The sequence below is a fragment of the Takifugu flavidus genome, chromosome 19 (genome assembly GCF_003711565.1).
Source record: "Takifugu flavidus isolate HTHZ2018 chromosome 19, ASM371156v2, whole genome shotgun sequence".
Classification (NCBI taxonomy): Eukaryota; Metazoa; Chordata; class Actinopteri; order Tetraodontiformes; family Tetraodontidae; genus Takifugu; species Takifugu flavidus.
The window spans coordinates 4,581,997-4,606,296 of NC_079538.1; the positions used below are offsets into that span (position 1 = coordinate 4,581,997).

The following is a 24,300-nucleotide window of genomic DNA, read 5'->3' on the forward strand; positions in this document are numbered from 1 at the left end:
TCCCTAGAAATCCCAGCAAAGACTCACTATGAAGTAAACGAAGCCACAAAAGAGCCAAACAATCAATTAAGGAAGAAGGGAAACTTTTTCTAAGGAAAGTGACGCTGGTGCCTCAAATTAACAGGACACAAACGCAACCATGCACAGACGCCAGCGGAGTTCAAACTCACTCGACTTTCCGTTCAAACTCCTCTCACGCCTGCGTCTATTTCTGTGGTTGCTTTGCACCTCCCGCCAGCCTGTCACTTCCCCTGCTGTCACTGTGCATCGCACCTTTTTCACATTTGAACATGACGTAAACACACCAACCCCAGTTATTCCACCTCGCAGCGACACTGTATGTGTGAATCCACCATAATGACATCTTTCATGTGTGTGTGTGTGTGTGTGTGTGTGTGTGTGCGCGCGTGTGCGCCTCAGGGAGTGTAATTACGAGATGTTTGGCGTGAAGAGAGCTGTCACCTCCCCACAGGCTGTGATTCTCGGCTATAATCGACCGGAGGAGCTGCGGACGGCTTCAATCGCCTGTGTGCTGCCATCACAGAGATGATGTCATCCCACTGCAGCACTTAGCACAGGCGCGCACACACACACATAAGTATCTCTTCCAACTGCTCAGTTCTCAGCATCCCCCCCACACACACACATACACACACTCTCACATACACATACACACATATTACCTGTGTTAAGACTGCAAATACATAGTTTTGTCCCATAGAGAACATTTATGCTCTTCTCAAAGGCTTCCTAGGCCTCCGTTGGAGCCAGGCCGGGCGGACCGGGCTGGATCCGGGCTGCTCCCAGTCTTCAGAAATCCGTTTGGAATTTCAGGAGTACAGTCTTTTGTATTGGGCTCACACCATCTCTTTTAGGGGTCACACAATTTTTTTTTTAAAAGTCGTTTAATTGCTTTAAACTACTGTTCATCTTGACAGGACTGAAAATAAAAACAAGCAAAAAAAACCCAACCCCTGCTCCTCTAAATTCATGCTGACAAAACAGAAAATGTGCTGATGAAAATTTTCCGTTGGGCCAGAAACCTCAGTGACCTCGTGCAGACTGGTGTGACTGTAGCCAGACTAGATAGTTAGTCGGTCAGGTGACGGCCTGACGCGGAAATGCTGCTGAAATGTGGTTTTGGTGTTTGCAGCTGCGGTGCGCCTGCACTCCGGGTCGCTCGATTATTTTCGGTTAGCAGCCGACCTTGACATTTGCGTTCTTTTCCTTTCAAACCATTCTAGGATGCCCCTTTCTTCACAAAGACACTAATATACGAAGGTCTTTCGTATATCTGTATACAAATGCAAAGGCCACGTGGGTGGACGTGCGCTGTGTGACGCGTGTCACACGTAAAAAAGCTCTGCTTTCACAAATCACCTTGATGCAAACCAAAGATGGTTTGCTGAGAATAAACTTTGAAGATGTAACGCGCCTCTGTAATTACACTGCCATAATATGGAACATGCTATACGTGGTATGTGGGTGGTGAGGGAGCCTCTAATTGAAGTTGAGGTTTTTAATAGGCAAATGTATTTTTGAGCCTTGGTGTTGGGCTTTACAACGCTCTAAAAAGAGCTGGGCGACCGTGGTTGGTCACGGTCATTATAAAGTATTGATTACCAGAGCTGTGGCCAGTAAATTGGGTTCTGATTGCTTGGCAGGAAGGTTCCCTAGCAACCTCAAAAACAGTAGATACAATTAAAAAAGCCGTACCAGCTCCATTCATACTGTGGGACGCCATGTTTTGTGCTACAGTGACGGCGTTAAATCACTTAATCTGTTAAGAATAATACTATATAGCTTCTCCGGGTACCAAGACACACGTACAGGATCATCTGCTCTAATCTTTTAATGAAACCACCTGAACCTCTCACAGTGGGGGGAAGTGGTGTATTAGGTGTGAGACCGTTAGCTGTGAGGAGGCCTGGGTGGAATCGCACGCACGCCTGCATGAGATTTGTGTTACACAACAACTGAGGGGAAAGTGCCCGGCCCAGGGGTGTCAGAGGAGCTGCCGTGTGTCTCCTCTCATTCCACAGAGGCTTAGATACATCAAACATTGTGCAAGAGGACTTCCAGGAAGCTGAGGTTGTTTTGCAGTTCTCGTAAGAATGGCTGGGAAATTTATCTTTTCTGAGGATCCTCTTTGGAAAACAATGGTTACGCTCATTGTGAATCAACATCATGTGTAAGCACTGTGCTGGAAACTCCTCCTCCGTCTACACCTTGTATCAACAGAGTCCCTGTGCTCGCACGGCACTGGCGAAAATCGATGTAGTGTTGTGTGACCGCGCAATAAAAGGATCTCAGCACAGTGAGGGTGTGGGGCCTCAGCAAAGTTTTATTTACATGCGCACTGTTTCTTATACAAACTAGATTACAATTCCAAATGTAATACACTGGAAAAAAAAACAATCCCTACGAACATCAAGTCAAGAAGAAGCAAGATTAATAAAGGGTAAAAACCAGAGGGCATATGTAAGGAAACTGGCCTGAGCATCTAATAGAAGAATAGAGAAGGTTTGGAGAGAAGATTGTGAGACGGTACCATCCAGGAGGTGATTAAGTGATGTGTCGCTTCTGTTTTTTTGTTTCTTTCCACCTAAGATGTGTCACAGCTGTGTGTGTTGTGTATTAGAATAAAGATTCTCCGTCAGTGTGGAGGAGTAGAGTAATAGATTAATGGCAAACGTCCCCATTTTACACCGTAGGAGGAGCAGGTAACGCCTTTGTCTGTTTTCCAGGGAACGACGGTCCCTGGAATTACCTTGCCAGTCAGTATGATGCATTCAAAACAAAGATGTTGGCTCAGGATTCAGTCTACGGTGCTATGAATCTCTGGAAAACATCCAGCTCGTTGTCAGATGGCACTTAGATCACATGGTAACCGAACACTGGGTGAGAGCACCAGAATAAGACTTTAAACAAGAGTGAAGACGAGGAACGTAAGGAGGCTCCCCCTGCACCAGTGTCTTTTACACACGTCACCAACATGGGACCTGATAAAAGATAGAACGTGTGCGTTTTAGTGCTAAAGACACGGGGGTTCCTCCTGTACTTGTTGCCCCACTAGCGGGGGTCAGAGTGGGTACAGGTAGGTCATGCACAAAAACCTCAGGTAGCACAGTGGACCTTCCTAGCCAGCCATGCACACAACCCTTTGCCTCAACCTTCAAGTGAATTACGCACATCTGTACATTATTATACACACTTCCACACACAGAGAAGGGATAACAGGGTCACCAGGTGCTACAAGAATGGCTGCCCACGATTACAAAGAATTGGATTCAACGATAAAACGGCTGGTAACGGTGTTGCCTCCTTACCGGCGTGTCAGGTTATTCTTCAGCTTTACCTTTAGAGGTATCACATAATCCAAGGGTCAAGTACTACGTGTTTACATAAGGACATAACAGCGATTATATGCATTTCACACAAGTCATAATGCGTAATTACATACATGCATACAGTCAGCTGTGCTGTATGCCCCAATGAAGGAGAGAGGGGGACTTTACACATCCTTGTAAGGATAAGTCAACAAAAACAAACCCCAGTGGTAAACAGAAGCATACTAATAGATGTAAATCCAGATATACTTGGATATCAGCTAAAAGAGCGGCAGGTGTACACATGAGGATGCTTGAACTCTGACGCAGGAGAAAAATAAGAAAATCCCGATGTTCGTCCTTTCCGCCCTTCATCTCGACAGCCACAGTTTCACAGGTTACAAGTTCACAAACACGAACCATGTCTTTTTTGTTTATTTTTCAAAAACATGAAACGTTAAATTACCATTACAAGGTGACTTGATGTTAATAAAAACCTCCCTTTCCCCCCCTGAGTGATTCTACATAGGCTAAAATCAAAAAGAAAAGCTCCACAAGCTCTCAAACAAATTAACAGCAGAGCTTCAAACACATCCCTGGTAATATGTCCTCGTTTGCAATATGTTGGTGTGTGTCGCTGTGTGTGAGCGTGGGTGTGTGTGTGTGTGTGTGTGTGTGGTGATTTGGTTGCCAGCATGTCCTAACGTCATTTCAAGTAATTTGGCAATATACAGTGATAGCTTATTGTTTTACTAGAGAAATGAGTCTAACCCCCCCACCCCCACCCACCCACTTCTGAGGCTTTTAATAAACCAGACACAAAACGGACACATGTGATGCTCGGAGCAGAATTCAACACTGTTTACATAGCACCTGTTATGGTGTGGAAATGTTCAAAACCCCAGGAGATACACACGCACTTTGGCTGCATTATGTGCAGTGATGAACAGAAACTGAGAGAGGAGATCAAAGGGAAGATTATCTTTATCCACCCAGGTTTTGGAAATCTGTACTTCTTTTAAAAAAAAAAAATCAGATTGCACAGAAGATCTCGACAATGGTGAGTTCATTGTAAAAAAAAACAAACAAAAAAGTCCTTGTGAATTATTCCGCACAGACAAAAAGATAAATTTGCATCTGACCGGAGGCCGTTTCTTTGTGGTTTGCATGGCTGGTTTGGTCAAATTCCCCATTCCCCATTCTGCCGTGCAGCTCCGACAGCTGCAGCAGGCATTCATCTCCCCTGTCTAAAATACTGCAGCTTCAGCCACGTCTCTGAAGGAGGGCGCCACGGAAAAGTGCTTCTGAACTAGGCTGCGTCGGAGTTATCGGCCGCGCGGCTGCTGAAAGTGACGCATTTCACTCAAGTCGGCCTTGACGACTGGAGCAAAAGTGTTTCTGTGTGTTGCAGTTTATCGTCATTTTGACCTTTTTCATCGAGACACCAACTACGTCTACGTGTCGTGGAAACAAGTACGATAAAAGAGACATAAACAAAGTCAGAATATTTAAAACCACCAAACGAAGACACGGAGGAGAAAACCCCCCCCAGGGAACCAGTGGAGAGCTGCATGACTTTATTTCCCCACTTGTTGTCTTCAACAGGAACTACTGCACTCCGCAATCCTTCGGTCCTTCCTCGATATTTTCCACCTGAAACCTCCTCCGGACGGGCCGCGTCTCTCGCGAGCGACCGAGACAGATTGCATAATTTACCAGTTCGATGTTCGTTTGTGTGGTTTCCCAGGAGGCTTTGAGTGCGGCGTCTCTGGAGTCTGCTGAAGGGATCCCGTCTCGCCAGCGTGGGAGTGAAGGGAAAGCTTCGCGAGGAAGCCTTCTTCTGTAAACAAGGTGTTTATTTCACGTTGTGCTGATGGCAAGTTTGGCAAAAAAAAGGATGTGGTGTAGGATCTTCTCTCACGCTGTACATCTCAGACCTGGAGAGACAAAGGGTGAGACGATTAAGTAAGAAAACAATTTGCTGTCCGCAGCAAACAGCAGCCCACAATCAACCCATTTTATGTAACATCCTTTTGATGTTCTTTGATGTTCTACAACTGTGCGAACTAATGTTTGGATCTAGGTTGGACTGAGACAGAGACAATGAAGAAAAGCAGCTCGGGCAGTTTAGGGAAGAGACGCCAAAGTGCTTAATTACATGGGTGAACCTTTCCAAGTGGAGTCACATAAGTGATAATGACTTTGATTTTGGTTTAGAAGAGCGGCTGTGCTTTTATAAATAATTATAGAATAACAGAGAAACAAACCAAAAAAAAAAAAAAAAGAAAACCTGACCAAAATGGCCCTGCCGGTATGTTTCCACTTCCTCTGGAGCTATCAGATGGTTCCGGATTTGGTATCCAGCACTAAAGTGCTATTCACATGGATCTGTGATGGCTACTCCCTGATCCCCGATCCCCAGCATGTAGGATGAATTCCTACATCAACACACACCTGATCTCCAGTCAAACCCCTCAGCTGGGGACCCAGCTCTGGGAGGCCTGCTTTGTACTGGTGAGGTTCCCCACTCCGGTCATGTTGGCCAGAGAGTCAAAGTTAAAGTCCAGGCCGTCTGCGTCCATCAGGTCATTCCTGATGATGGAGTCCATGTCACACTCCAGGCTGCTGTTGAAGATGTCCAGGTCCAAATCTGTTGGGAAGCGGTCCTGACAGATCCCTCCACTGCCGGTTCCATTTAGAAAAATTGAGGGGTCGATCTGCATGGACGAGGATCCGTTTCCTCCTAAGGGGGAGAGTAGGAGCTGCTGCTTTGCATTAGCCAGGGCATTTGCCTCATTAGCTAGGTTCATGCCTCTATTGATGGACCTCATTGAGCTCTGATTGTGGTTGTTACTTTGCACCATTTCACCTTGGTTCGCCTGAACCCCGAAGGTCATTACAGGATCATTATGGAGCATGAGGCTACGACGGGAGTTCTGAGAAATGACGGCAGCAGCGCTAGCCTGCGACATCAGTGGGTCCGAGTGGGTCATCATGACGTCACTGTGGTTGTGGCTGTCGGAGTTGAGCAGATCTTGCAGCGTCTGACTGCCAAAGCGGGACAGGCTGATGCTGGAGAAGGACGTCTGCTTGTTCTCCTGGATGGTCTGCATGGGGGACGGACACAGAGATGAGCCTGTTTTGTGGGGCCCGAAGATGGAATTACTGTAGCCGTTAATTCCACAATTAGGAGAAGAGTTGGAGGAAGGAGAGTTTGTGGAGGAAGTTGACCCGAGACGGTTCGGTTTGGACACAAAATTGAACCCCGAGGACCCATTTAGCGCAGGCTGTCCCGTAATGGTCGGCACTAAATTGATGTTATCCAGCAACTCATCCATCAGATCATCTGCGAGTCCATCGTTAAGGTTCATGGTGCCCGCCAGGTCCGCCAAACGGGGCAATTCAGCCGGAGCCGACTTCCCGTTTGTTGTGGCGTTGCCTGGAGACAGCGTTCGGCCGGGGCTGGAGTAGACCATTGGCGAGACGGGGCGCTCGTCATCCGGCACCTCATCTAGCTCAGGGTTGGCCATGATGGGTGTCAGGCGACCGCTGACTGTGCTGGCATTGGAATTCGTGCGAGATCGGAAGTCTGTCCAGGCATCCAGCTCCTCGCTGCTGCGCGACGTCGGGCTTCCGGGCCACTTTAAGGGACCCGAGGGGCTGTCCCCGCCGCCTTCCCCGGCAGCTGCAGCCTGCAGGGCGGCCTTCTTTTTGGCAGCACGGCCACGGGCAGACTTGATGTACTTGTTGCTGTTGTCCATGGAGACGGCACGGCGGCGAGGAGCCTTCCCACCTCTCCCACCCTCCGGGTTGATCATCCACCAGGAACTCTTCCCAGTTCCCTCATTCTGGACGCGGATGAATCGGCTGTGCAGGGACAGGTTGTGCCGGATGGAGTTCTGGAACAAAGAAGAATGAAAACATGTCAATCCCTCTGAAGGAATTACTTAAACAATGAATGCCATTAACATTGATTTTGCAGTATTGTTTCCTCCCTTTTATCAAACAGTGCAGAGTGGAGAACACTGGTCCATAAAACCCTGCTAGAGCACCTCAAACAACGATGCAAAGGTCTGGCCAATAAATTAAACTATTCATCCACTGAATGAATGCGAGAGGGCACTTGATGTGCAGCATCACCTGATGCTAATGTGCACGTTGTGCGCAGGGGTGGCTTTTTGTGTTACGCGCATAAAAGAGCGGAGCGAGACGGCGGCCTGTAATGAAGCATCTCCTCGATTATGAATGACGCTTACAAAGAGCCTCTGTGCAGCCCTTGGTGTCATGTGATCGCGCGTGTGTGTGTGTGTGTGTGAGCACCCTTTCTGCTGTGTATTGATCAACTGTGCGCTCCTTCCTTGCATGAGCTCCAGACGTTCATTGTAGGAGGAACTGGTGCACATGACAGCCTCTGCTAACGATTGAGAGCTTTATTTACAACGCAGATTGGCGAATAGCTCGAAATGACAACGAGCACACTGACTATCGTGTTCCCACTAACAGAGACCCTTGAGGGGTAGCCATGATTTTGTGCCCATCAGGTCGGTCTCTTTCTTTCTTTGAGAGAACATTTCTTGCTATTTCCTTTCATTTCAACCCGCCGTCGTAACAGAGGCAGTTAAGAAAAGTTGGCTTTTTCAGATGGTTGACATCTTTTCCTCCCTCTTCATGGGCCCCACAACACTCAGGGGCCTTGCAGATTTCATTATTTTGCTTCAGGCCCCTTCCATGCCCCCTTCCCCTTCCGCAGTTTCTGTTGTTTCACAAACACGGCTCTTATGGGCCCTGAGGGACTCTAACGCTATGCTATATCCTCCCATATAAACAAGCCATCCACCCACCACAACATGCACATATTTTTTCCCCTCTCCGTTTTCCTCTCATGTATATTTTTACTCCCTGAAACAGAAAAGACGTCCTGGATCCAAGCGTTCCATAGCCAACATTCTGGAGATTTTGTGGGAACAACCATATTGTTTTCCGAGCAGCAGCCTCATCAGTCCCGGGCAGCAGTTTACAGGCAGTTTAAACTGGAATTCTCTTTTTTTTTGGTCTAGAATTGTTCAGCCAAAGGGAGAAAACAGGCTTAGGTTACTGTTCCGATGGACATGTTGGCAGCAAGTTGGACAGATTGGCCAAATGAAAACGATGTCTCCATACGGGTGTGTGTGTGTGTGTGTGTGTGTGTGTGTGTGTGTGTACACCCGTGTTTTTGGTCCCTTTGGAATTTCCCAGAGGTGTTCTGGCATTCTATTGTGTTTTATTCAGGCAAATGCACCTTTCTGCAAAGGAGTGAGCAGGTCCATAATAAGCTGAGCATCATCTCAATGGAGTGGTGGGAATGAGCATTCCCCTAATGTGTGTGTGTGTGTGTGTGTGTGTGTGTGTGTGTGTGTGTGTATGTGTGTGTGCGCTTGCTTGCGTGACTAAGAAGAGCTACCAGTGAGACCAGTGTTTGATAGCATCTCTTGAGGCACGAGATAACACAGGCTCACACATCCTTGTACTTCTATCTTTGTGAGGACATTCACAGGCACAATTCATCAGTCTTAGCCCTAAAACGGTCCTTTGAAGTTGCGAGGACCAGCCAAAATGATGCCGTGTCCCCACACTGCTAGTAGAACTAGCGGAACTCAATATTTAGCAAAGAAAAGAACATGGATGGGTGACGTTTCCAGCTGCCTGATGAGTAAGTAATGATTCCGATTCAGAGGTCTTAAGGGACGACAGGTGCAAACATGGACCAGCCAGCCTCATCTCAACCTCTTCGCTCCATCCATCCTCCTCACTCGCTGCTCTCAAAGCTCCGCCACTTGTTTAATGCTTCTTCTCTCATCCCGAGCCACCGCTCACACTCTCAGAATGCCATGTGAGATCTTTTACACTCAGCGTGATGGAGGGGAGAGAGAAGGAACGGTGACATCTGCACCCGAAGCACAGACAGCGCTGAAACCTGAGCGCCAAGTGAAAACGTGTGAGTGAGAACGATGGTGAGAAGATGAAGATTGGACGAGAGAAAGAAAAATGAGCCCGACGGGGACAGGTTCTGTGTGTGTGTGTGTGTGTGTGTGTGTGTGTGCGTGTGCGTGTGTGAGATCCTTCCAAACCTTTGCCATCTTTCTCACAAAACACCTTTTATCTTTTGGATAAAAGACATTCTCAACAGGCAGTTCCTGTTTCATTTCAAGGCTCTCGGGTCACATTTTATTAAATAAATATACACTGAAATTATCCAAAGTTTGGCAATTGACTCTTAACTCCACCACTACCGGCTTTCATTCCTCACTGAACCTTTTGGAGGTTATTAGCCTCAGACCTCTGTAATTGGGAATGTCCTCCTCTGGGACGCTCCCTTTTCATCTAGTAAAAAAAAAAAAGCTTTCCACTGTGATGGGAAATCTGTTTCACAACAGAACTCGATAAACCACAGACTAGCAAATACCAACAGTGACTTAGTTTTTGGTTTTTCATTGTCACACTTGGAGGAAAAGAAAAAAATGCTAATAATCTTACTTTTAGTTCACTGAATACCACAAATTAGAGCCAGAGGACTAACAAAATAGCTATTAAGCACTCCTTAGTGCTCTTGTGGTTTGCCCAATTTCATTTTTTTTCTAATGCTAAGCTAATTTAGCTGTATTTAAATATATTCTGTGCAGAAATTAGACCACCGTGCTTCTCTCAAACTTATCTAACCCTGGGAACACGGCAAATACTGTCCTAAAGTGTCCAAATATTCTTTGCCGCAGCAAGGAGTTAAAACAAGAACTTAACAAGTTTAAGTTTTCTGAAGTAAACTGATTCTCAAATATAGGCTACAGCTGTGTGTGTGCGTGCGTGTGTGTGTGTTCGAGAGAGAAAAAGTGCCTCAGCTGCAGCCTGAATCAGAAACACAGGGGCCTTTTTGTCCATCAACAACATGTGGGAACAATTAATCACTGTCCTCACCACTATAGTGATCTCTGTGCTTTCCTTTCTCTGATTTCTGGAGATGTGTAGGTGGGAAGTGTAACGTTCCCATTCATGTAAGTCTGTTTTGAGCCAACGTATACTATATCTTCCATTGGTGAGGCTCAGAACACACCCTCGTTTGATTGGTCCCCGTGATTCAAAGCGAGCTTTCCGATAGGCTGTGCACATCGTAGGAGCCCTGATTGGTGCGTTGGATCAGGCTGGTGTAGCCAGGCAGCAGTGGTGTTGCGAGTGTGTTTCATCACCCAGCTACAGCGCGTAGCCGAACTCAAACGCATGAACCCGGTTAGGTTTCTGAGAGAAATAAGTTAATGGCTGACCCAGTCTTCACCAGTGAGACAATGCAGAGAAAGCACACACACACACACACACACACCCCACACACACACACATGCTCTTCCTTCTTCTGTTGGCCACACCCCCCAGCTTGGAAACCCTCCCCGCTGTGATTGGTCATTCTTTATGAGCTGAGCCTCGTACCTTTGGTGTTGTGTTCGGCAGAAATGACCGATTAAAATATATGTACAGCGCACGAGGTAACAAAAATAACTGAAAAACTAAGTAACTAAAATATTCTTGAATCATTTCATGGACACCAAAAACATTAGACGTTGGACAAATATAAGCAAAGGTGTAGTTGAGAGTCAATAAGTGCGATTGCATAAAGCAGTTTATAAATAAACAGTCTGGGGATTTATACTCTCTCTCTCTCACACACACACACACACACACACACACACACACGAACAGCGTCCAGGTTTCTGCACTCTGGACAGCAGACAGAACATTCCATTCTCTTCAATCCTACATATATTTTCCAGCCACTGGCTTGGTGTCTCCCTCCGTCCGTGTGCCGTTTACGTCCTGTGCATGTGTGCGTCCTGAGGCAGATCTGGAAGTTGGCAAAAGGAATCTTTAAAGCGCCCCGTTTAGGGGTAACTCGGCCTCACCCCGCCCGGCCGTGGGATCTCTCGCATTTCACCAACCCTGGAACCTTTTCACGAGGAGAAGGCAGCCAATGGCCGTGCCACCCAAATAAGGGGGTTCTGTTATGAAATATCTGTCTCTGCTTCTCCAACTGTCTCTCCTTGTATGACTTGATTCCCGGGTTGTGTCACATGCTCAAAGACTTTTTGTTACTTGTTTACTTATTCATCCCCTCCAATCAGTGACACAGAGGTAAAAGAGGCAGTTGACCCAACCCACCCTGAACAGCCAATCAGGACGGGCCTGTGTGGAGGCACGGTCGATCCCGTTACCGCTGCTAGGCATCAGCCGCGTGGTGTGTTTTGATCGGCTCGGGAGCGTGGCCACAGTCTGCTCGTGGCTCCCGGTCACAAAGGTAATTTGGACGAGGAGACGAATTTAGGACGGATGTCGTCATGAGACGCCTGGTGTTTGTTTACAGACACATGCTGTTCGGTACAGAGGAGGGTGGTACGCTTTGCTTTGGGACAATATATCTGCTGGGTTTATCAGCACGAGTTCCAGGACACAGCGTCCTAACTGTGCAACAGCGTCTGCCAAGAACACACACGTGCACACACACGCACACGCACGCACACACTCAATCAGCATGGACAAAGATGACCTCTGTATATGAAGAAAACAGAGCTGCAGGACAGAAATGCAGAAGTCTATCTATCTATCTATCTATCTATCTATCTATCTATCTATCTATCTATCTATCTAGCTATCTATCTATCTATCTATCTAGCTATCTAGCTATCTATCTATCTATCCATCCATTTATTGTCAGTTTAGTCATCTAAATCCTTAAAAACAACCCAAACAAAGACACAATTTAGATAATGCTAAAGATAAATGAGCTATCTGCAGCTAACATGTGCCCAACATATTAGTGCCATTTATCTCTGTCTTGCTGCTCTGCTTTTTCTCTCTTTTGTCCTTAGAAAATGATTGAGTACCATGATTTTCCTATTTGTCCTCTGGATTCACTGATGAATTATCTCCGTTAATGCAACAATGGCAATAAAAGCACAGCGGGGTGCCATGGGTTAGGTGTAACGGCAGCAGGTGAAAGACAGGAGAAGACAGGAGAAGACAGGAGAAGACATGAGAAGACAGGAGAAGACAGGAGAAGCTAATAGGAGGCACAGTAGAGGACCCATGAGACAACAGGTGATTAACGGCACCTTTAAACTGCATGTGTGAGAGGCTGAGAGGCACTGAGGTGGGGGGGCAAGAAAGATAAAGGGACGCTGGAGGGCAGCTTTAGCATTAAGACTTACAGGGCGTCTGAATGATTAATTGTAATTACATCTCTGTGTGAGATGGGGAGGGCAGAGTGGTTCCTAATTATCCGGGGCAGAAGGCTTCTACTCCTGCAGGAAGGTTTCGTGCATCCTCCATCCTGCTGGTTTCCCTATTGGGAAACAACATTTAACAAGAGGCAGATTTTCTTTCCTTTTTAGCATCCGAGCTGTTATTCCTGCACCTTCTCCTGCCACAGCTCCATGATCTCACTCTCATCTTTCACACCCAGCCACAAAGCGCTCGCAGGCTCCTCCAGCCATCAGGAAGATCACGTTGCGCTTAACCGTCTGCGGGTCATTGGAAATGAAGACTAAGCAGAGCAGCTGCGGACCGACGTGCTGGTTTTAACCAGAGAGAAACAAGGAATTTTTAACAACCCAACACCTTTGAGTAGAAGGAATGCTGCAGATTCATCTCTCTGTTCGGGTGTGACGCGAGCTAAAACCCTGATAGGGCCATTTTTGGATAAAAAAAACCCTCACACGTCTTCCTTTATACTTTTGTCTATCCCTGCACTTGCTGATTAAAACTGGCCTTTAAAGAAAATCCCAGGAGGGCCAATTGGTTTGCGCCCAGGACGTTAATATGGATTTGCTGCTCTCTCTATTGGTGAAGTCAGTGAGCAAAACCCGTAACTGTCCGACCGACCGGGAGAACCGCGTCGCCACCTCTGTTAAATTCTCCTTAAATGTCCAATTCTTTGTGTGTCGTGGATTTTGCAGCGCTTCATGCCTGACAAATGTAAGACGGTCCGAACATGGCACACGCTCACATGTTCGCCATCAGTTTCCCTCCGTGCTTGCCAGTAGGGCGGCGTGCCTTCTATCTTCGCTCATGTCTGTTCCAAGTGCCCTGCTGTGTTCTCACTTCACTTAACGTTCAGGGTTCTAGGCAGGTCAGAACCATGATGGCTTGAGCCATTTTCTGTTATCTGTTAGCATATGTATTATAAGGAGCCATACTCCAGTGTTATAACCTGAATCAAGCAGGTCATGATGATAATTGCATTACACTTTAATCATGCCAACCTACTAAATCCTGGAAATGTAAATTGGAGCTGTTTGTGCATTCGTGCGCCTGCATGTGTCGTCCATGTTTTCGGTTTTGGTGCCGTTCACATCTGGTGTGGATTAGAGTTGGGGCCCTGCTGGTGTTCTCTAATGGTGCTAAAAACAGATACAGAGCACACAAAACACACAGCAGCCTGCAGCCCGCCGACTCCTGGGCTGTATGCTGACAAACAGGGGTTTTAAAAGTCGCGTTTAAAGGTGTCCAACATGGCAGGAAGCATGAGCTGATGTACAAATAAGGGTTTAGAAGAAGCCTCGGGGTAGAAAAGGCTTTTGTGAAGGGAAAAGGAAGATTACTGGTATATCAGCAGCTACATCTGATATGGAGAGTGGAGTAAAAATCAAGAATAATTTAAGTTTACAGACAACAAGAGACCCAAAGTGTTTATACTGTACCGTGTGTGTGTGTGTGTGTGTGTGTGTGTGTGTGTGTGTGTGTGTGTGTGTGTGTCAGTGACTGTGCTGATGTCAGCACTTCCAGCTCTATGTCTCTAATGTACACATTCTTAAACAGGCCCCTTGCACAGAGCCTCCCAGCCTCGAGGAGTCACGTGGCTTCCTGATTAGACGCAAAAAAAGGGAAGGAGCGTGGTCGTTGTGTCGCAACCCCCTCCGTCTAAATCTTACGCCCCTCACTCTTGAATAAATCCGATGTTTGTCTTTCTTCCCCTCCACTTCCAGGCTCAAGAACTTTCAGACAATCTTTTGGAATTCCAATTTGAAGCGACACCATTGTTACAGGACGGCAGTAACTCACTCGATTGTTTGTCTAATGTGATTATACCTGATTGTGTGTGTACGTGTGTGTGCGTGCGTGAGCAGAGCTCAGCGACCTGAGCCTTTATTAATATGCGTGCAGCGTGCTACTGTTAAGCTTATTAATCATTGCTAAAGGAAACCACTGATGACGCGGCTCTGGCCCCAAACGCTGCTTAGTCAGCTTAAACCTGCACGTCCTCCTGTCCTGCGCGTCCACTCGCAGCTCCGTGCGTTAACACATCGCCGCACGTGCGACCGTGTTTGGTTGGAGTGCGGATTTATTCTGTGTAACCTCTTCACAGATCCCGGTTTTTCAGAAGGCAGAGACCGAACCGAGACCTGAACCTTCCGCCTTATCGAAACGCATCGCTTGCTTAAATCAAACCTTTTTCTCTTTGCGTTTCTTTTTCTCCTCATGCTCAGAAAACGTGCCTGAAACCATTACTGCAGGAGGCTGCGTGTAGCGGCAACCTGTTGCACTTCCTTTTGGCTTTGAAAGCTTGACTTTAAGAATAACACAAGTTATTGAGCAATATTTGTCCCGTCTGTCTTTCTGGTGCGCACAAAATTAATTATCGCACGGCAAGACAAAGTTACGAGGAGTTGCTCAACACTCAAAAACAAAACCTGTCCACACATTTAGGCCAGGGCCAGGAAGCCCAGACATGTGAGAGTGAGATTTGTGCTCTTATTCTAGAGGTTATATTTGCTCCTCATTGCCCGTGTGCACGCCTCTCGTCTGTCCTCGGCTCCATGGCGACCGTGATGGAATTTCATTAGCGGACTCTGAGTGGTCTGTACCTTATTATCAAGAGCCGGTATTTATTTTGAACCAACAATGGCGCGAACTTGCAAACCCGCGTGTTGGAGAGCGCTGTTTGGGGCCTGAGCGTGTCATCCGGGCCTCGGGGTCATCGGGGATGCAGGAGGCCCTCCTCCGGCTTCCTTCCCCCTTCTCTTTTCTCTCTCAGGCGCTCATACATGACAACACAGACACGCAAACACACTCCCATCAGGCTGGCATTTCATTACACGCCACACAGCTCCACAAAGACACACAAGTGCCCACACCCACGCTGTGGCCTCTCTGGAGTCACATTCCCTCCCCACCAGGTCACCTCATTCGGGTTCTTTTCCATACGGGCAGCATTTTCAGGTTTGTGTACAGCCCATTTCTGCTTTCTGTGCCTGTGTACATTATCTCATGTATTTTGGCAGCCGCGGTCCTTCGCCCCGCCCACCCATCACCAAGGTTACTCATTTCCAGATGCCACCAGCACTTCGTGCAGGGGGAGGCGGGGAAGCGGAGGCCTCTGCCGGAGCAGGGGACCGAGGACGCAGCGGCGGTAGTGCACCTCCCCTGACCTCACCTTAAGGGAAAAAGAGGGCTGCAGAGTATGCCTGACAGTTGATGTCCGCTTGTAGTTTTCAGTTGAACCGTTTCTCTGTGACCTTTAGGAGGCTAAACTGGGATTGGGTGGGTGTTACGAAGGAGGAGGGTGGACAGAAAACAAGAGCGCTGCAGCTACGCTGGATCTCTTTAATCTACTTTACAGGCTGGTGAATGAGTCTCGGTCATTTGCTGCAAAGCCTCCTCCCACTCCTCATGTCTATCCTGCCTTAGTTGCTTGTTCCCCCTCTCTTATTTTGGTTATTTTTCTCTCCCTCTGGCAATCTCTTTTAGTCAATCCTCTGTATTTTTATTTGTCGATTTCATCCTTTTCTCTGACTCTCTGAAAGCTCCTTTGTTAGTCAGTTCTGGTGGTGGCACTAGCTGGCTGTGAGCCCAAAACTCTGACTCTTCGCTGTGTTAGTGAGCAACAACAATCACTCAGTCCCCCCTGGACACACACACACACACACACACACACCACACACACACACACACACACACACACACACACACACACACACACACACACACACACACACACACACACACACACACACACATTCTCTCTCTCCTATTTACACATTTCTTTTTTGTTTTTCCTCCTACAGTTTCTTTTCTCTGAGGAACCAGAGTGGGTAGAAAAGTGTAAGCTCAGGAAAGCCCATCCCCACACACACACACACACACACTTGACTGGAGCCGGAGGGCTTGGAGTTGCTGAAAGAGGTGTGATGGTAATCCTTTGGAGCCTGGACGTGAAGGCTGTGTAAACCATAGAGGAGAAAAAATAATGAGTGCAGAAAAAAGAGTGCAGAACTATTTTCAGCCAGGCAGACCACCACATCGACATGGAAAATAAAAATTGGCCAAACTGACCTTGTGCGTGCCCTGATTCTTTAGAAAATATTGACTCGCCTCTGACGTACGGCTCTCACGGTGTTTGACACGGAGGCCTGACCTGACACGAGTCCACATTGCTTTTGTATTCTAGTCCCCGGGGAAGTCATCATGTGCTCACCTCTTCCCCGGTGTGGCACGAGCAGTCAGCTGCCACAGGCCGAACATGACAGAAATAACCACTGAAAAAGGGAAGTAGCTAGTGTGCACGAGCTTCACGGTCTGACGCTTTCTCTTCTGGTCACGAGCTGATGGTTCAGCTAATGTTGGGACGGCCTGCCTCTAAAGTAATGCCACATTCCTCACCAGGGGTACCCACGGCCTTGGTCTGTACCCACAGTATTCTGTAGCAGCCGTTTATATCGTTAATCGATGGAAATGTTGAAGAGCTGCTATAAAGATGCTTCTAACTGGAAACAGAACGTATTTACCTCTCCCCACTGTGACTGTAGACAAACGGCGTCCTCAGACATTTTATACGTGAATAATAGAAACGCGGTCCTTGTACCCGACATGATCTTGCCCTGCATTGGCGGTGTGCTCGTTTGCACACACTAGAAAACATTGTTGCTCAGCTATACTTGTTAGACACACTTGCACGGAGCCCGAGGTCAAAGTGTCACGGCCTTGGTGACATTTGGTGAGGTTGATTTAAGTAGTCGACCTCCCCCGCTGTCCTCCCCTACGCCACCACAGCCAGACAGGGTCGAGGTATTCTCTCCCCAGCGCGATCCCACTGCGCGAGCTCGTCCCCCATATCCGCACTTGTTTGTCTAAATCTGTCGCTGTTTGCAGCCTTGGTTTCCCCCGGATGCCCTGGAGTCGTCTGGTGCTCTCTGCCACTCTAAGTGGGTCAGTGGCTGGCTGACTAAGAGGGTAATAGTCTGGCTAAATGCACGCAGTGTGTCTGTCTGTCTGTCTGTGTGCGTGTTTGAGTGCGGCTGGGGAAGAGCCGGCACATTAAGTTCAAAGCTGGGGCAGAGCGAGGAAAGGGTCAACGCATTTCCCAAAAAGAGGATCAAGAATGGGGACAGACGTGAATGCACTTCACCCCTCGAATACCGAGGCTGCAACTGAATGAAATTGCAGTAATGAATAAAAGAAGCTGGAGGTGGGTGAAGCAGGGCGAGACCTATGGATGGGGACACAACCAGACATGGAAAAGGAGGGCTGAGAGCCGCCGTGGGGCGCTTTTAATATGAAGTATGTAGACAGACAGGGCTGCAGAGGGAGCGGCAAAGGGAGGTGTTCAAGAATTTATTTTGTCTGCTTTCCACCGTCTGCGTGTCTGGGTTAGACTACGATGAACAGCGCTTTGGGACCGCCACTTACGAGTCTGTGTGTCTGTCTGTGTGTGTGCTTCTCTGTCTTTATCCCGGCACTTTTGGGTTGAGTAAGCAATGTAGACGAATTTGGGTTGGTTTGAATTATTCACTGGCACAGCCGAGTGCTGTCAGGCATCACTTCGGGGCAGCAGACCGGCTGGAAGAGGACGCGTGGGGCCGCTGTGACAGGCCTGCGCTGTGTTATCAGTGGGTTTACGATGCCCACAGAGTCAAAACCCTGCAGATTAGATAACCAACTGATAGTCTCTGTGATGGCGAACTGTGGTTCGATGGTGAACCAGCAGATGGGAAATGCAACAGGTTGAAAAAAAAAATTGACGTTCTCCTTCTTCGCCACCAGTGTTACTCTCGCCAGCATCATATAGCAACAGCCCCCTCGAACAGAGAGAATTTAAATACCACACTGCTGTATTTGCAAAGGGATGTCTGTTTAAATATTGTGTACTTGACAGACCGAGTACAACAGGCTACACTGTGTCAAATCACCCTCTCTCCTCCAGCCGGGCTCGTCTGCTCTTTCCTGCTTCTCCAACTTCGAGCCACACTTCTTCATCTCCCCGTTTCCTCCCTCGCCTCAAGTCTCTCTAGGTTTGAAAGCTGAAACGTGGCCAATTAACACAACAGCCGGTTCACCGAACCCAGTAGGTGGAGGAGGGGAGGGAGAGAACTCACATCGCTACACAGTGACCTACATACGCTTCCACACAGCTGATTGAACTCTACGTTGAGGCCTGCGGCCAATCACGAGTGAGGGTGGAGTGCAAGCAAGCCAATGGCAGCCGCCGCTCTTTGCTGCGCTCTGGCACTGTCTCCATACAGTTTTCTATAGTCACACTGGGGCCGAGAGAATGAGGCAGACAGAGGGAGGAAAAGGGCCAGTCTGACAGCAGAAACCCAGCAAAGGGAAGAGTTGGGGGGGGTGAACGAGGATAAACGAAGGGTGTTGAGGCGCAACGTAGCCGACAGACAAATATAAGTGCAGTGGCGTCCACCCTTGCCTTCTGCCTTGGTGTCTTTAACCGTAGACAGATGAAGGCTAATACTAGCTAACGCTAAATAGAGGATTAGTGGCCCAGATTTGTCCTTGCTTAGCACCCGGCACGTACTAGCCTTCTCTGAGCCTGTCAGCTCGATGTTCCACCTCCTTCAAGGCACTTAAATAGTACGCTAATGTGATTAAAAGTCAACAAGTTGTAAAATGCTTCCCTGATGTTTGCCATGGGGTAATTATTTGAACCTGAATTTTACATGCCCGATTGCTACTTTAAAAAGAAAAAGGGAAAGAAATCGACAAACAAACTGCTGAGTTTGAACCCTTTTCAGCTGAGCCTCACTGGTGTATTTTTGTCACGACTACTCACGTAGCTGATGGTAAACCACGTAAGACCGTGATAAAAATAGAAACCCTTTAGTTATTGCCGTACTTGGTTTGTCTTTGCGTAACAAACATCAACTTTTTCGAGTTAAGTGCTTCCAAAAAAGTAGGAAATTTCCTAAGGAGACAAGGAACCACGTGGGCCCAGCCTGGAGATGGGATAAACACACACACACCAGTCACCAACGTGCATTTACTTACACACACACTTTTGAGACCATTCTGCTGCCACAAGCAGGATTCAAACTGCACAGATTTGCATAAGACTTTGCATTTCCAGCATAACTAATGCACACTGGATCTGTTCCGCTCTGCTTCTGTGCCGTGTTTTTACTGTGATGTTTTTCTTCCTAAAAAAGGTCAGGAAGGAAAATGAGTCTCAAAAGAAAGACAATAAAAAAAGCCACAGCCAGACAAACTAAAGGGAAGGGGGGGGGGGGTGCAGAGTGAGACACACTAACCCATATTTAAAGAGATGGAGGCTTATAGAGCACACAACAGAGCCAACACTGTGGAAATGATGGATTATGTGAATAAAAGGAAGCCCAAAAGCTATAATATGGCACACAGGCGGTAGATTTTATTTCCACAGCGTTTTTCTGGAAAACAAACTTGATTTAAACATGCACACAGTTATAGGCTCCAGTTGCAGTCACAGATCCACATATAGTCACAGGCAAAAAAACGCTTGTGCACGCCAGATCCTGTATCTGGTTCACACACACACGCTGAACATTAATCAGCCTAAAAGCCTTTCAACCACACCATGATGTCACTGCGCATCAATAATCCATCCTGAGGACGCGGCGGTCAGCACAGGTCTGTCTCTCCCTGGCAGCCTCGTGCACGTCGCTCGCAGCCACAGGCGCGTCTCCCTTGACTGCACCGAGGAGCCGCGCCAATCACGGACGATGAGCCTTCATGAATAATGCACAGGCCGACTCAAGTGCTCGTAGGAAAATGGATTCCGGACCAATATTGAACCTTTGGCGTCAAAAAAATAGACCCACCCAAGCTGGACTGAGGTGTTGGGGATAATTATGCAACAATGGGTGAGTGAGAGGACAGGAGGAGCAACATGAGCCTCCGATCTGAACGCACCATTAAACCACACTGAATCGAAGTGGTGGGTAAATACAAGGCGCTGTTCTGGGGACCACGGGGGGGGGGGTTGATTATGTTGGTCACGCGGACTATCTGAGAGATCGCCGGGCCTCCCATGTTGAATGGGTGGGTGTAATATTTTCCTGCTGGGTCACATCCTGGCTCTGGCTGCTGTTATCTTTTGTGTTTGAGGCCCTTATTACGACTCTGAAACAGACACTGTAACTAGATGACATCGTCTTCCTGTTCTGATCACTTGAAGACCTTTTTAATAATAAATGCCGATGTTGGACTTTTAAAATTCAGCCTCTACATTACTGGTCTGGGCAAAACCCAAAAAATCTAACTTTCTCTCTGTCTTGTGTGTGTGTGTGTGTGTAACTGGGTGAGGCCGTCTGCTTGACTCCTCACGCTATATCACTTTGCCCCAGCATGGTTCTGCACACCCCTCCCCCGCTACTTTCCTAGTCTCCTGGATTCATTCCCCCAGAAAGGAAAGAAGGACATAGAGTTGACTATGCAGAGAAAGTGAGGATTTCTCTTGTGGGAAATCTACAACAACAGCTGAAGCCAGGGCTTTCCTCTGCTTTAGCCCCCCCCCCCATCCCTTTGCTTACACACAAACTGCTCAGGACGGCAGGGCGGGTTCATATCCAAACAACAGCCGCCTCCACAGGTGTCCCACCCTTGCTTCCAGTTTGCTCTGCAATCATTATTTGCGTGTGTTCAAATCCTCCGACTGTGTTTGCGTGTGTATTCAGCAATCTGTCCTAACTGCAGAGAGCCTCGGGGTCTCCGGGTCAGAGCCAGAGTATCGGTTTCTCCCCTCGGCAGCGCACAGGGACCAAGTGATTGATGGACAGATGGCTCATTGGCTCGGATGAAGGTCGCCGTGGGAACACAGGGATGTGCCACAAACTGAGAGCCATGGCGCACATGCAAAATACCCCCCAAAAACCCAAATACACAGAGTGAAGAGGACAAGCTGAGCAGACTTCCTGTCTGGGAAGAGCAGGGCACCATGGGCCTTCTGGCTCCACACACTCTCCCAGACACACACTCACTGCCGCCCAGCGCAATTTAAGAAAAAAAATAAAAGGGAGGTGGTGAGATTAAGATGCACGAGGAGTGAACTCTGCTGAAGGACAGGGTCACTAATGGCCCCAGCAGGATTCATTACGACGCATCCATGGTTAAGGAGCGCTCCGCTTCGCCGCTTCATTCCTGCAGGTCGACTCGCCGTCCCGTCGTGTCCTTCCGAGATATGTGACGCAACAACGGGGACGAAGGCAGCGGCGTGCCAGGTGGCGTTCGGAGCAACACCGGAGCGGGAGTTTGGAAACTCACCAGTTTGTTTAATTAAGGAGACGCCGTTTGTGCGGCGGCCGCGAGTCCTTCCGGTTAAAGACCTTTGACCTCTGCAGAAAGGCTTTTCACCCCAAGCGCTGCCACGGAACGTTGGGCTGTGCTGAGCCGACGGGCACAAATGTCTGGTCGCGCACGATTACCCCACCGTGCGCGGTTTAAAGCTCCTCATCACATGCAACACCCCCCTGTTGAATTTTGCCAGAGCCCAAACGTGGCAGGAGAAGGTCTCAGCTGTAGGTTGAGAGGGGTTGGGGGGGGTGGGGGGGGGTGGGGACGGTGAGAGGTTGCGCGCAATCACTTCTGTCTCGGTTAGCAGGTCAGCAGTCAAGTTGTGACCTTTTCCCTTCGACAGTTTAAGGTAGATATGTTCCTGCCATTGAACCTGGAGTCGGGTTTCGCTTACTCAGCAGTCCCGACCGCAGTCTGGAGGGACGTTAATACATTCGCATCTGGTCCAAAATGCACCGGACCAAAGGTCAAGTGTGTTTGTACATAGGGCGAGCCAACGCACGCGGTTATGGCTTATTAGATCAACCCCTCTCCCACTGCATATCTGCTGACCCTTATCGTCCCGCCGCCCCTCCCCCCACTCTCACTCAGAAAAGCCAGGTGGGCAAACACAAAGGTTTACCTAAGCCTCATAAACGATAACAGATAAGACAAGAGCAGGGGAGAAAGGCAGCGCCTCGGAGCTACACTGACCTCTTAATCCGGAACATGTTCCTCTAACCCAAATGGACAAAAACTTCCAGATCCTTCACGGGAAAAAAACGAAGCAAAACTGCATCGTCCTCCGACACCTTTCAGCTGTGATTATCGGCAGAAGAGTCGGCCGCCATCTGCTCGCTGCGGCGTAATCAGAAGGCCACAGCCCGAGACGCTACGAGGCATCTCTGAATCTTTAAAACGCATCAGCTAGTTCTCCACAAGCCCCACAGCCTGCAACAGCTCCTAGCAGGGCTAACGACCGGCTCAGGGTGATTTAGTCATGGGATTCGTAGTAACTTATTCAGTAGCGGTGAGATATGTTCACACAAGCCTGCAATGGGCACAGAAGAAGGACGATAAGAATCGTTGGACAGAGTCGGAGCTTAAGACAGCGACTTTATGACATGTTCTCCACAGGCAGATAAGACAGACAACTGGCTAAACTGAAACTTGATGCCTGGGACGGTTCGAGGGGACCCACACTTGCACGCGCCAGAGACCCAAAACACAAGGAAACATTTCCCGTCCTCCCGAGTTGTTCGGCCGCCGACGCCAGACTCGTCTTTCTGGTTCGACGTCCAGAGGCAAAAGAAGGCTCAAATAATGACTGGCCTTCATTCGAATGTGACCACACACACACACACACACACACACACACACACCACACACACACACACACACACACACAGAATTCCGTGGTCACAGTTGTGACTTGAAGATGTAGCTGGAGAGTGGGATTAGGGCTAAAGAGGCTGGTTCGTTTTGGCCTTGAGGCAGAATGTAGTGTGAAATTCCATCTCAAGGCAAAAGTCTGAGCAAGCCTTGGAAGATTACACTCCCACACACACACACACACACACACACACACACACGCACACACACACACACACACACACACACACACACACACACTTTTGGGAAGTTGTATTTGGTACAAATAAATCACCACCGTCAACATCACGGGAGTCTTTATCGCATGTAATTTGTCAGAGCTTGTAACATCTTCCCTTCTTGTAACGATACATGGACGGCGTGAATGTCAGCGCACAGCAGCACGCCCCAAGCTGCGCGCTCTCGTGCATTCTGCGTGCGACTCTGACCTATAGGGTTTCACAGACACGAGAGAATCCTGTATGTCCAGAGATAAAGCCTGAAGGCTGAACAGGTGGCCGGCTGGGTGGAATCTCAGTCTTTGCTTCTCAAATCTGGGAGGACTGAGAGGCTGAAGTGTCCACGTGCACCTCCGAGCTCTACTAGCCGCGTACGCTCGTCTATATGTGAAAGCCTGCTCCCTAATACACACGCACACCACTCTCAGCACTCAACCCAAGCTCCATTTTCCACCATTCCTTGTCTTCTTGTCATTCACTCTGCTGACAGGAAGCTTTATTTCAGTCACTTAAATCTAAATTAAGAAAGGAGGCTCGGGCAGCTCTTTAGAGACTCTGCGATGGCGGACAGGTGGAGTGAAGTAACCGAAAGAGACAAGCTCAGAAGGAACGAAATTAAAGTTTAAACGCCACCAGTCAATTCAGCGGGCCAAATTCATCGCTTTCGAGTCTAAGTGATGGCTGAGGGTAGAGAGGACGTTCACCTGGCCGCTGCTCCCAAAGGGCACAAAAATGCTGCTCAGATAATTCCTTTAAAAAACCCAATTGTTGAATTACGGACAAGAATTGTTCTGAGCACCAGAATCTTCATT

The 24,300-nt window shown here is 48.2% G+C and overlaps 1 protein-coding gene across 2 annotated transcripts in view; it reads right to left on the minus strand.

Moving 5' to 3' along the window:
- Positions 1-2,324: 2,324 nt before the first annotated feature.
- The window catches only part of foxo3b (forkhead box O3b), a 28,984-nt gene continuing 7,008 nt past the window's right edge, over positions 2,325-24,300 (minus strand). Inside the window, exons 3-4 of one of the 2 annotated variants that reach the window (XR_008947536.1) lie at positions 5,625-7,228; positions 2,325-5,266 (exon numbers count right to left, since the gene is read on the minus strand). Coding sequence is in view for 1 of the 2 variants with exons in the window: in XM_057017790.1 (XP_056873770.1) it covers positions 5,804-7,228 (1,425 nt within the window). In the remaining variant the exon portion in view is untranslated. The remainder of the gene's footprint in view (positions 5,267-5,624; positions 7,229-24,300) is intronic. The other variant, XM_057017790.1, reaches the window with a different exon arrangement.